Genomic DNA, 12,770 nt, shown 5'->3' with positions numbered 1-12,770 from the left:
TATACATTATCCCTTACATGTCTACTGTTGTTTGTACTGGTACTGTGCATATTGGTATCATTTACTGTGAGTTGATGTACTCAGGGGCGCCGCCAGGAATTTTGGGCCCCATGAAAAAAAATCACATTTGGCCCCCCCTGCGCAGCTGTTGTCACCACATCTCTAGGACCTAACTGACCCATTAAAAGCTTTACATAACTCTAACTTTGAAGGCTTGCAACTGTCTTGGTTCTTGTAGTTCAATACTACCAGTACAATATTCACTGCTAGTGAGTTGTACATGCAACAGTTTGCATACAGTATGTGATTCACTATTTGATGCAAGATTAAAAACTGCCATAAAAATGTCCTCAGGGCCATCTTTTACAGTCTATATGTAATTTCTATTGTAAAATCCCAAAATGGAAAATTCTCTTAACATTAATGAAAGACTTAAAAAAACAACTTAAATACACATTAACTTTTCAATCAAAATGAATTAAGATCATCTCAAAATAATTAAAACAGCAGATTTTTGATACCAATAAATGAATGCATGAATACATTGACCCAAATTACCTACAGTTCTGTATCACCACCACTAGATTACATACATTTATATATGTTTTTGGTTGTGTGTGTGTGTGTGTGTGTGTGTGTGTGTGTGTGTGTGTGTAAACTGCTCAAATAAACTGCCCTTCATGAGGGAATAATAAAGTCTGTATCTATAGATGTCATTTAACGGCCATAATTCAATCTAAATGAAAGCATCTAACTGGATTATTTTAATATTGCCTGTAACTTTAATACAAACTGAGTTAGGCTACTTAATGTTTCTAACTGTCCTGCATCCAGTACATCCAGTTTCATAATAATCAATAGGCCTATGTGGAAAAATAATTTGTTTGAGTTTCTGTCATTAAAAATGATTTCGTTTTCTTTTTTGTAATGGTAAAAAAGAGCAAGAGAGAGAGAGAAATTCCCACAGACTCCCTGCAATGATGCTAACTGGGTCACATATTGACACCCTTTCTTTTGCCTCTCCTCTCTCTCCATTTTCTCTTTCCTTTTTTTGAAAACAGGATTTTCTTTTAGTACTAGGTAGCATGATGATGACTGTAGCGTTCTAGTGCAACTGCTGACTGCTACTAGGCACAGTCACCGTCAGTGCCCTAAGGCAGGACCAAACATTCATGCAGATACAGGGGGGTGGTCAGTAAATATGCGTGTTTACTTTTTGGTCAATGGGGATATTAAACTTTTACTGCCAAACACAAGTAAAAACAAAGAGATCATTAATTTTATTACTATATTTGAAAAAAAAAAATTCTGAATGATGATGGTTTAATAATTTTATATTAATTTCTACCTATGAATCGTCCTAACTTGGCGCCACTGGATGTACTGGTACTGTGCATTCTGCTATAATTATTTGCATTACTATTTGTTTTTTCTTCAGATAAATCTGATAATTGTTGCTCGGTCTCTTTACTCATTTATTTAAGTGTCCACACACCTTCTCATTCTACATATACATAGAGGTATACTGGTGGCTTCACAGCCTACATTTTATTGATTATCTCTGATCCCCACGCTCAATTTGGTCGTTGCGACAGTGCGAGCAACTCTGCTGACGCTAGGTGGCGCCAAGCTAAAAAAAACCGAATCCTATCTGTTGCCTCTTTAACAAGATAGTTAGAGTGGAATAGTAGTATGAATATACAGCCCTTTATATGTACCCTTCCCTGGTACAACTTCTGGAACACCAGATTCTCTCCACAAGTCAGCAGGTGGAAAAGTAAAAGGTGAAAAGAAAACAGTAAACGTGGAGAGAAGTAGTATTTTAAATTTGTTGTATACTACAGAGCAAGAATGTAAGCCAACCTGAAAAACAGCCATAAATCACCCATGCTACAAGAGTCCAGAATAAGTGGAAGAAATATACAAGAAACTGCCAAAGCAAGTTGAAATGTACATTTACAGTGTAATACACTAAGTCAGCGGACATTGGGTGCATCTGCCCAAGGGGTCATAATTCACCTCAGTTTCCCTGACACTGCTCAAGACACTGCTCTAAGCACCAGCAGGTGTTTTACACACGTGTGACACTGCCTTACATTTATAAATAAACACCTGGCATTTATAATTGCCACAAGGCGTCTTAATCGCCATCAGGGCTGCATTCAAAAATAATAAAACTAGAAAGGTTTTGAAAGCAGAGAAGTATTAAATTTAGAACTTGAAGAAGAGAAGAACGACAGATCTGTCCCTCAGCAGCTACATATCTTTCCCCATCTGACTGCATTCTCGGCTTATATCAGAAATATGCCTGTTTTAAAATAACGATACCTTGAATTATAATGATAGTCATCAAGTCTGAGAATGTGTTACTGATTTACCTCTTTCATATCATATAAAATGAATGCCTAAAGTTACTTATCTGACTGCTTTATATGACTGATATTACTGAGGTCTGCTGCTAAATTTGTGTTTCACTCAGTAGAACTCTGATTTAATAAGTCAGCACTTAAAAAATGTAAACTGCGTCTTTAAGGCAGACAAACAGATGATTAGCTGGGAAACATCATGTTTATTCACTTTACATGGAGCTAAAATTAATACAGAACTAAGTGAAATGTTTGCCGAATGTGTTAGTGTCAGTTTATGGGTTGTAAGACATCATAAACCATCTTTTAGAAGGAGAAGTTTGTTAACTGTAAGCTCGCTCGGGCTCTGTTAAATTAGTGTAGCAGGGCGAGTGAATGGCTAACATAGGAAAACAACACTTTGAGATGGCTGTCAGAGATGGCAGAGGTCTGATCACATTATCCAGTATGAGGTGTAACAGGTGGTGTGTTTCACATGTTTAATTTCCCAATCACTCTACAAAAGAGGATTAGCGTACCGTTAGCTTATTGTTACCACTGGAATACTCAGGTTACGGTTCAGCGCCAGATGTTGCACCCTAATTTCACAGAAGGTATCGTGGGGGCAAGAAATAAGTTCTACATGTACATGTATGTATGTATATATATATATATATATATATATTTATCCTTTATATAAATAATAAGTAATCAGTGTGTTTTCTTGCCAGATTCTTGCTGAAACTGTTGCTGCAGATGGCGAGCCAGTTGTGGAGCTTGGCGCCATGGCATGTCCACTGTGAACATCCAAATAGCTTAACATGGGCCCCACATACAAAACTTTGAGCTTACCTCATCAATACTGCCGAGACAACGCCAAGGTTTCATTGCTAATCTTATTTATCATAACTTTTGTAGTGAGTTATGAGGCCCCGGTTGGCCTGGTGGTGGCGCTGTAACTAAGGCCCAAAAATTAAATTTCAAAGAGGCCACACCCCTCAAAGTCAGGTTGACTTGAAATTGGAATCACAGCTCCAGCTCAATGAAGTTTTTGAAAAACACATTTTTGACATCTCCTCCTGGATCATCATTGAACCAAGCTTATCAAAAGATGCATAAAGCTTATTGATATCTCATAGTGTTTTAAAGATGTTGACCAATGAATTTGAGGGACATGCTCACATATGCACCTGAAACATGCCCTGAAAGATTAATTCAAATCAACCACTAGGGGGCGCCACAAATGTAAAAAAAAACAATTGCCATGGCATAAATAACACAAATCAGACTATGAATCCAAGATATGGACAGAAATATTGTCCAATGTCACAAAACTTGCAGGAAATGTTTCATGACAATGTTGAACCACATGTTTGAAATTATTTATAAATTAATCAATAGGGGGCACCATCGATTCCAAACCGTTCCAAATCCCTGACCTTGGAAAAATCTGACCATGAATCAATGACAGTTTGTCCAAACATCACTAAACTAGGTGAATATTTTCAATTCAGCCATTGACACGTCCCCACAGTTTGTCTGCAACTGACCAAAAGGGGGCGACAGAATTGCCAGAGAAGATTGGGACCAGCAGAGATTTGGACTTAAATGAATGATTATCTATCTGATGTAATACACTTTGAAAGGTCTTGATCCTTTTTCATGATGTTTGATTGATTGTTTTTGATGATTTTGGTTTTAAAAACTGCAACAAACTGTGAAAAGTGCATGAGCTGTTCTCTAAAAGGACGTTTGACCTGCTGTAATTTTGTTAACAATGAAATTAAAGCTACAAGAACGTCTGACAAAAGTTTGTCCTGTGTGGCATCTGATCCCATGGGAAACATGCATAATGTGTGAAGAACACAACATTGTGTGTTCAGAAGATGCCGTTGACTCAGCTGGTGTTGAGATAACGTGAACAAAAAGCACTTAGTGAGAATCAGTGCTAACATTAGCAAGCTGGGCTAACTAGCGTCAATGTTCAGAGTGGAACACAGTGTCCTTATGATACTGTGAAGACGGAATAATGTTCTCTAAAGGTTCATGTTCTCTCGTTGTGTTCTTTGCATTAAAAGATGCTGATGTGTCAGAAATGATGAAGCTTACAACCTTTGGTAAAGTCACCTTTTGTAATCTGCAGGAAAACACAAAGTAGCACACAGTGGTGAAGTCAGGTCTCCACTTTATTGAATATTCTGCTTCAGAAGACAGTGAACATATCCAACAGGTGTTGCAGTGTTACAGGAATCTGACATCACATCAGAAATGTTTGCAACTAAATGATGTTAACAGAGACTCTCTCCAACAAAACAAGATCTGCAATTTTTACACATGAGCTATGAGTTTATATTTCAAGAGACAAAGCAACTGAGTATCAATAAAGGCTCTATCTATGTGCCAAGAGTTAGATTATAAAGTTACAACAAAAAATATCTGTGACCTACCAAGCAACTAAAGTTTAAACTGATTGTGAAGCTGTGACGCAACAAAACAGTCTAAGAAGAAGGCTGTGCATTGAGTCAACATGAACTAACACGTGACAAATCAGATTACTACAGCTTTAAAAACACCAGCAATGTACTTATCATCTAACAAAATGGAGTTAACAGCAACTCTCTCATCAAACAGTAAAGTCTTAAACCGAACCTGAGGTCAGGGTTAAAGTAAAGACTCAGAAAAACACAAACCAGAAAAGATAACCCTTTAAATATTACGCATTAAGAAGAAAAGGAACAAATCCTAAATCAAAGAACAGGTGTGTTATCTACCTTATGTCCCAACATAATCAACATGATAAATTCAACAAAACAAGTCAATCATTTTCCTTTTACATGAGCTGTGAGTTTCTACGTCAACATATTTGTGTTCACAAAGTAACTGTGATTCAATATAAGCTCTGTATCTTTAAGTATCAGGAATTACAATAGAAATGAAAACAGTTAAAACATATTGTGTGATGTACCAAGCAAAACTGAAAGTGAAGCACGGAGCTGTTTGAGAAGAAGGCTGTGCATCGAATCAACATGAACTGAAAAATAGAAAATGACGTTTAAAGTCACTTTATGACATCATCGATTTTCCTGGTCCCTCTGGGTTTGAATGCATTTTTTTGATTTTTGAGGGATGTATAGGCTCAAATAGGATGTTAGGTTGCGCCTTAAACTTTGAATATGAACCTGTATCCCTACTGACAGACCAGCAATCTAACAAGTGTTTGTCATGGCTTCTACTGAACTGGACACAGGTACGCAAAGTTGCAGTGGTATTTAACCCAGAGGCCTGGGTAAACAGGCTCAGTGAATTTGGTGCGAAAGGTGTAGAGGTGACGCAGAGTGTTAGATGAGACTCTGTAGTAGGACAGAGTGCCAGCAGGCCAGTCCAGATACACCCCGACTTTGTCGCAGCCATCAGAGGGAAAAGCAGTGTCCCACTGCCAACCATTATGATGTGCCGACACAGTGTGAAGAGATGAACCGCGGTACTGGCCAAAAGCCCACGACATGGTATCATTTCCAAACTCACTGTCTGAACTTTTCGCTTTTCTTTCAATTCCCTTGTATACAACAGCAACATAAACAGATTCTGTGGAGCCAGTACTCCACTCTACCTCCCAGTAATGGCGGCCAGTTAAGCTCTCTTTGCACAACACCTGAGTATGTTTATCAAACCTCTCTGGGTGATCAGGGTATGACTGCAGTTCTAAGCTTGTTGCCTTCTTGTCTCCCTCAGACAGAGTGAGGTAGCAGTTTACAGTGTTTGGNCTTGTCTCCCTCAGACAGAGTGAGGTAGCAGTTTACAGTGTTTGGGTCCAGGGTGAGATCAGTGGCATCTGAAGGAGAGACCAAATTAAATTTAGTCATCCTGAAGGTCAAACAGGTTTCTGAAGGACAGTTATTAGTGCAGCATATTTAAGGCCTTAAAATAAAAGCATGAAAAAAAGACTTACACTCGATCAAATCTCTTCTGTCAGTGATGGTCTCCACATCAATGGGTTCAGACTTTGTATAGTCTTCACTGACCAGATTGCCCTCCCTGTAATGATAGATGGTTGCCCCTTTGTATTTCTCATTTGCTATGGTTGCTATGAGAATACGCAACCTGTTGTTGTTCTTCTGTGCTTTGGCAAAGTCACGGAAAGCTTTGGCTTTGTTTCTCATGTTGCTGAAAATCTCCTCTGAGAAGTACCATGACTCTTCATTGGTACTTCCTGATGTAGGTAACTTTAAGTAGGTGGCCATCAGATCCAGGTAGAGATCACCTCTTTCCATGGAGGTGAAAACAAAGCACAGAGCATTCGCTACGCCTGGAGCAAGAACCTCTCTGTCCAGCTCTGACTGATTTTGGACGATCTTCACTCCCTCCATGGTATCTACACAGGATCTGATGATGTTGATTTCTCTCTCTTTGTCATCCAGCCACTTGCTCAGTTTTTCACGACTGAATGGCGACTTGTCTCGGTCTTCAAAGAGTTCTTCTACTGAGCTCTCATCTGCTTCACCATCAAGGATGGAGGGAAGTTTCTTCGCCAAGCTCTGTCGGAGGTTAGTTGCAAAGTAACTGCACAATTTTTGGAAATGGCTTAATTCTTCTCGAATGACTGGGAAATTTTCTACCACTCTGTCTTCCAGAGAATCATTGCATCTGATTCTTGTTTTGCTTAAATCTTCCAGAGCATCCTGCACCCTCCACACTAGTGCGTTGCTGATCTCTCTTGACAACTCAGCAGCTTCAGTGTCCAGATTCTTCAGTGGCATCAGCCAGACCTTCAGTGGAACAGCATTCTCTCCTTTTTCTCCCAGTAGCTGTGGAAGTTGAACGTAGACCTTCACCGCGTCTTCAAATGTTGCAGGGTTGCTTTCAAGAATGAAGTCTCCGAAGAATTTGCAGGACAATTTGTTGGTCAGGTCTTTTTCTTCATCACTCAGCTTTATTTCAGCTTGTCTCTCCATACTAAGTGAGGGGATCTTCTTTATCACAGCCTGCATGCTGCCCTGGACGCTCTGAACGTTGCTGGCTTCTAACTTCTCACTGTCAAACACAAAGAAAGCATTTGCCCCGTACAGGATCCCGGTGACCACATGTGTTGCGCCGCTCTTCTTAATGACATCTATCTGTTTGGTGTCCATGGTTATGATGTTAATCAATGACAACTCTTTGAAGTTGGTGGTGGCTTTGTACTGACACGTCACTCTGCTCTGATTCTTGAATTTCTTCTCATCATTCAGGTACTTGGCAGATCCTCCGACTTCAATCAGTCCACTGCAGAAACTGAGCTTCAGAGAAGCGCTAACATCCAGCAGAGAGGACTTGTCTTCAATGGAGTCAGATGCAGAAATATTAAATGCACTGCTACGGTTGGAATTTTCAGCTGTGTTCTCTTGTAGAGTTTTCTCATCCCACAATGTCATACCTGTAGAAAGTGGAAAATATCAGTCACCCGTTAAAATCAGAAAAATACTTCCCCTCCACATACATACATTTTAAAGGAATACTTCACCCACAAAAATTAACATTTGTAAATCACTTAGTTGTGCTGTGTGACCTTGAATTTGTGAAGAAAACTTTTTCTCACAAGCCTCCACAGAAAACAGCAAACATATTGATTTGTTGATTGATTGAGGGAACATATGTAACATCAACAAAACTAATATCAAAACATCCGTTTACAAACTGTCCCACAACTCGCGCAGAATAATCCCAACCTCACTTATCCACTCGTGTGCTCAGGACTGGATAAACACTACAAAGAAAACAGCTTTTGTTCAACATTGATCCAAATGTTTTCTTCATGAATTCAAGGTCACACAGTGTGACTAACTGATTTACAAATGATTGTTGTGTAGTGTAAGTATTCCTTCAAAGTATGTAAGATAAATACTCTCCTATGATTAATATTTTGTCGATCATTTCTCCAATAAAAAGTGCAAAAAAAAAACTCTGAAAAGGGGGGCTCTATTTCCTCTTCCTTATTGAGAAATTCTGGATCTGGCCTCCGCCCTGCTCATCACCGCTGCTTGCACTCGGTTGACTGGTCAATGAATTTCTTGAGAAATGTTTTGGCAAATACCCATGATGCCATCCAGCCAGAAGGGGGCGCTATAATAAAGGCTGAAATTTTTCATTTTGCAATGGCCACGCCCCTCACAACCTACACAGACGATTCAAATTTTTTTATTTATTGCAAGATGATATATCAACTGATACCACATGAATATCCTGTCTTCCAAAGATCAACTGATAAATGGAACTACAAAGCATCTCCCAATTCTTTTTATATTGAGTACGAATGTTAAAGAGGTCAAGACAAGTCAAAACTGTCAAGACTGACCTGGGATCAGTGCATCTCTGCGAGCATCATAGAGCATTCCTAGGCCAAAGGGTCGACCCAGAGCGGCAACTGTCATTTCTGAGGCCATTTCTCCAACCTGTAGGGAAAAGTAACCACACAACACTCAGTACTTAATTTACACCCTTCTGTCATATGTGTTGAGAGTTTATAACACGGAGTCAACTGTCCTCCAGAGAGGACGACAAAGATCAGAGACAGAAAGAACGACAGTCTTAGAAATGCAGTATTTCTCTGTAGACACCAGTCTGATGCTGATAGTTTTACAGAGTTCATTCATTCATTCATTTTCCGTAACCGCTTAGCCTATCCCAGCAAACACTGGGTGAGACCCTGAACAGGTCACCAGACTATCACAGGGCTGACACATAGAGACAGACAACCATTCACACCTCTTTTTTGACCCGCCTATCTCTCTCTCAGGTTTCTCTTCTGATCAGCGCACGTCTATTTCTGTTTGGATGTCATGGCAGCAGTGCAGTAGTGTATAAGACAGAATCAGTGCAAATATTAGCGGCAGTAACAGCAGAATAGTGAGTGAACATTCACCCTGTGCAGGTTTTGGCATCAGAACAATGGAGAACATATTGGCACAGTAACAGAATAGTGAACATAATTACTCTGCAATAGGTATTTATAAGTTTCCCAGTTCCCATTCCAAGTGATTACCAAAAACCCATTTAACTAATTTGGTAACTGCAACACAAGCATGCTCATGTTATGAGAGAGGGGGAGAGAAAAAGGGTGGGAGGGAGAGAAGGGAAGAGAAAGAGGGTGGGAGGAAGGGGGGGAGAGAATTTTTGAATTTTACAACCATACTTTATTTACATATACCAGGTACAGTTCACATTGTTAAAATGCTACATAGCCCAAAAACAGTGCAGATCTACATATAAATAAATTTAATAAATAAATAAATAAATCAGTGGGGCAATCACTCAGATAAAAAATGTGCAAATTGCAGCTCATCTTTAACAACAGTGCAAAGGATGTTTCTGTGACACCAAATGTTCTTAAAACTGTCCAAGTCATTTTTCATCTTGTAGAAACTGAACTCCAGCCTCAGTCTGCACCTGACATTGCAGCACCAGACTGAGGCTGCCTCCTGACCTGCTCTGTTCTCCGTTTTATTTTTCCTGGACACATAAACAGCCAGCTTCGCTTCACCTAAAACAAAATTTAGGAGCTGCCACTTCTTTTGGCTCACCCTCTTGTACCCTGCACCGTAAATAAAAACTGTGTTGCAAAAGGTTTCTTCAAACAGATTAAAAACATTTGTTAAAAGAATGAAGAGCTCTGCGAGTCTCTTACACTCACTAAAAACATGAAAAACTGTCTCGCGGAGGCGACAGAAAGGGCACTGGTTCGACATATCAGGATTAAGAACGGAGATGAAAGCGTTTGAGGCGATGGCGCCGTGTAAAATCCTCCACTGGAGGTCGGCTGTTCATTTTTTGAGGGGAGATTTGTACAAGACTCTCCACTGTGGACCCACACCTCCCTGCCTGCCAGTCCACGCAGAGGGCACTCTGCCACTCAGTCCCCTCCTGTTGAGCACTTTAACACAGTTCTTGTAGAGGGTTTTCCTGTCTGTTGCGTGCAGGCTGAGTTGGTTGGGCTCCTTGAGGAGTGGTCCACCTGACTCTCCAAACTGGGGGGTTATGGAGATCTCTGGGAACGGATCTGTGCTGTCTGGTTCAGTCCCACGGCCATAGTCCATCAGCAGGCTTCTCTCCCTTCCAGAGAGCCTCTGCCTCCAAAGCTCCAGGACCTTCAGAACCACCCTGGTGGACTGGATGCCCAGCAGGGAGCCCACAGCCTGGGAGTCCGTCAGCACTGGCCCTGCGGCGTCCACCACCTGCTTCAGGACCAGGGTCTTTGTCCGGCACAGTGCTGCCATCAGCCCAGGTGTGGCTCCGCTAGAGACGTCCAGCCTGGCTCCATGAACTAAAGGCTCATTTAACAACCAGTACAGAGAGTTAGAGCTTTTCCTAGAACTACATTTGAACAGGGCCCATGATTTAAAAACACCCTGATAAAATGGAGGCAACCCCTTTAACTTAAAAACATTAGAATCAGTTAAAAACAGAGCAGCATCCAGTCCCAAGTTACTCACACGTTTGAGAATGCAGTTAGCCACTTCTCTCCACACCAGATCTGCTGGTCCTGTCAGAAACCTCTGGATAAACTGTAGTCTAAAAGTGGCAGTTCTGCTGGCCAAGTGGATGAGGCCCTGTCCCCCCTCCTCTCTTGGTAGAAACAGCACCCCCTGTGGCACCCAATGCAACCCATCCCAGAAGAAGTTTACTATTTTTTCTTGGATCTGGGATAAAAGACCTGATGGGGGATCCATACAGGCCAAACGGTGCCACAACAATGAAGCTACAAGATTATTTAGCACGAGAACTCTGCCTCTAAAAGACATTTGAGGGAGCAACCATTTCCATGTATTCAGCTTCCCCTCTACTTTTCCTATGATGCCCTCCCAGTTTCTTTTGATGATTATTTCATTACCCAGGAAAACACCAAGGTACTTGAGACCATCTTTTTTCCAGGACAGACTTTGCGGAATAACAGGGAGGCCGTTATGCCATCCACCAACAGCAAGGGCTTCGCTTTTACTCCAGTTCACCCCTGCGGACAAAGTTTTAAAAGAGTCAGTCAAATTAACTAAAATATCAACGTCTTTTTGATTTTTTAACAGGACGATGACATCATCTGCATAAGCAGATAAAATAATGTTTTTGTTAAAACCAGGTAAAATCAGGCCATCAATGCGTGTGCGTATTTTACAGAGGAGGGGTTCCAGGGAGAGTGCATAGAGCATCCCAGACAGAGCACAGCCCTGCCGGATGCCTCTATGCACTCTGAAAGGAGCACACAGACTGCCATTGAACTTCAGCATACTCTCAATGTCACTGTACAACACCCGGATCTTGGCAATAAAACCAGTGCCACACCCAAACCTCTCCATGATTTTCCAGAGGAAGCAGTGTTCGACACAGTCAAATGCCTTTTCCTGGTCCAGCAAAATGAGACCAGTATTTATACCCAGTGAGCTGCAGACCTCCAAAACATCTCGAATTAGGTAGACATTGTCTACCATAGACCTGCCAGGCACACAATAGGTCTGGTCCCGGTGGATGACCTGCTCCATATCTTCCCTCAGCCTGTTAGCTAGAACCTTAGACAGGATCTTGTAATCTGTACACAAGAGGGACACAGGGCGCCAGTTCTTGATGTCCTGTAGATTGCCTTTTTTTGGCAGAAGAGCTACAACGGCCCTGCAGCAGGACAGTGGCAGAGAACCTGAAGCCAGACTTTCATTAAAAACCTCTAAAATATCAGGTGCTATAATGTTCCAGAAGGCTTTGTAAAACTCGACAGTCAGGCCATCGATGCCAGGAGCCCGCCATCCCTGCATACTCTGCAGGGCGGTGTGCAGCTCCGCCATCTGCAGTGGCCGGTCTAGCTGTGAATTGGTCTCCATGGAGACCTGAGTCAGTTCACCACAGAACCCCTCAAACAGAGCATCATTCTCCTCATACTCACTGGTGTAGAGAGATGAGTAGAAGTCCACAGCTTGCCTTCGTAACTGGCCAGGCTCAGTGAGTTCCTGCCCTGTGTCAGAGAGCAGAGAGTGGATCACCTTCCTCTGTCCGTGCTTCTTCTCCAGGCCGAAGAAGAAGCTAGAAGGAGCATCCATCTCGGTGATGTTCTGAACCCAGGACCGGACCAGTGCACCCTGTACTTTGGTATCTAGCAGGTTGGCTAGGGCCATTTTTTTGGACTTGAGGATTTCAATATATCCTCGATTTCCTGTGGAATCACTGAGTGTCTCTAATTCCACGATTTCAGTCTCCAGGTCTTTAACAGATCGACAGGTGTCTCTTGTGACATTGAGAGTATACTGCTGACATAAGAGCTTTATCTCGGCTTTGCCACGGTCCCACCACTGCCTAAGACATGTAAATTCAGCCTTCCTTTGTCTAAAAGAAGTCCAAAAATAACTTAAAGCCTCTCTAAAACCTTTATCAAAGGTTAAAACAGAATTAAAATGCCAGTACGCACTCTTA

The 12,770-nt window shown here is 41.5% G+C and overlaps 2 protein-coding genes across 3 annotated transcripts in view; one reads left to right on the top strand and one right to left on the bottom strand.

The window, feature by feature from the left end:
• The window catches only part of rnf213b (ring finger protein 213b), a 528,456-nt gene that overhangs the window by 321,963 nt on the left and 193,723 nt on the right, over positions 1–12,770 (top strand). The window lies entirely within an intron of this gene.
• LOC126399429 (neoverrucotoxin subunit alpha-like) overlaps positions 4,526–12,770 on the bottom strand; it is a 9,843-nt gene continuing 1,598 nt past the window's right edge. The window contains exons 2-5 of the mRNA XM_050059376.1: positions 8,677–8,773; positions 6,295–7,758; positions 6,100–6,177; positions 4,526–6,068 (exon numbers count right to left, since the gene is read on the bottom strand). Coding sequence (XP_049915333.1) covers positions 5,575–6,068; positions 6,100–6,177; positions 6,295–7,758; positions 8,677–8,764 — 2,124 coding nt within the window. The 5' untranslated portion in view covers positions 8,765–8,773 and the 3' untranslated portion in view covers positions 4,526–5,574. The remainder of the gene's footprint in view (positions 6,069–6,099; positions 6,178–6,294; positions 7,759–8,676; positions 8,774–12,770) is intronic.

The sequence above is a fragment of the Epinephelus moara genome, chromosome 13 (assembly GCF_006386435.1).
Source record: "Epinephelus moara isolate mb chromosome 13, YSFRI_EMoa_1.0, whole genome shotgun sequence".
NCBI lineage: Eukaryota > Metazoa > Chordata > Actinopteri > Perciformes > Serranidae > Epinephelus > Epinephelus moara.
The sequence above is the reverse complement of the archived record's forward strand: the minus strand, read 5'-3'. Positions and strand labels throughout refer to the sequence as shown.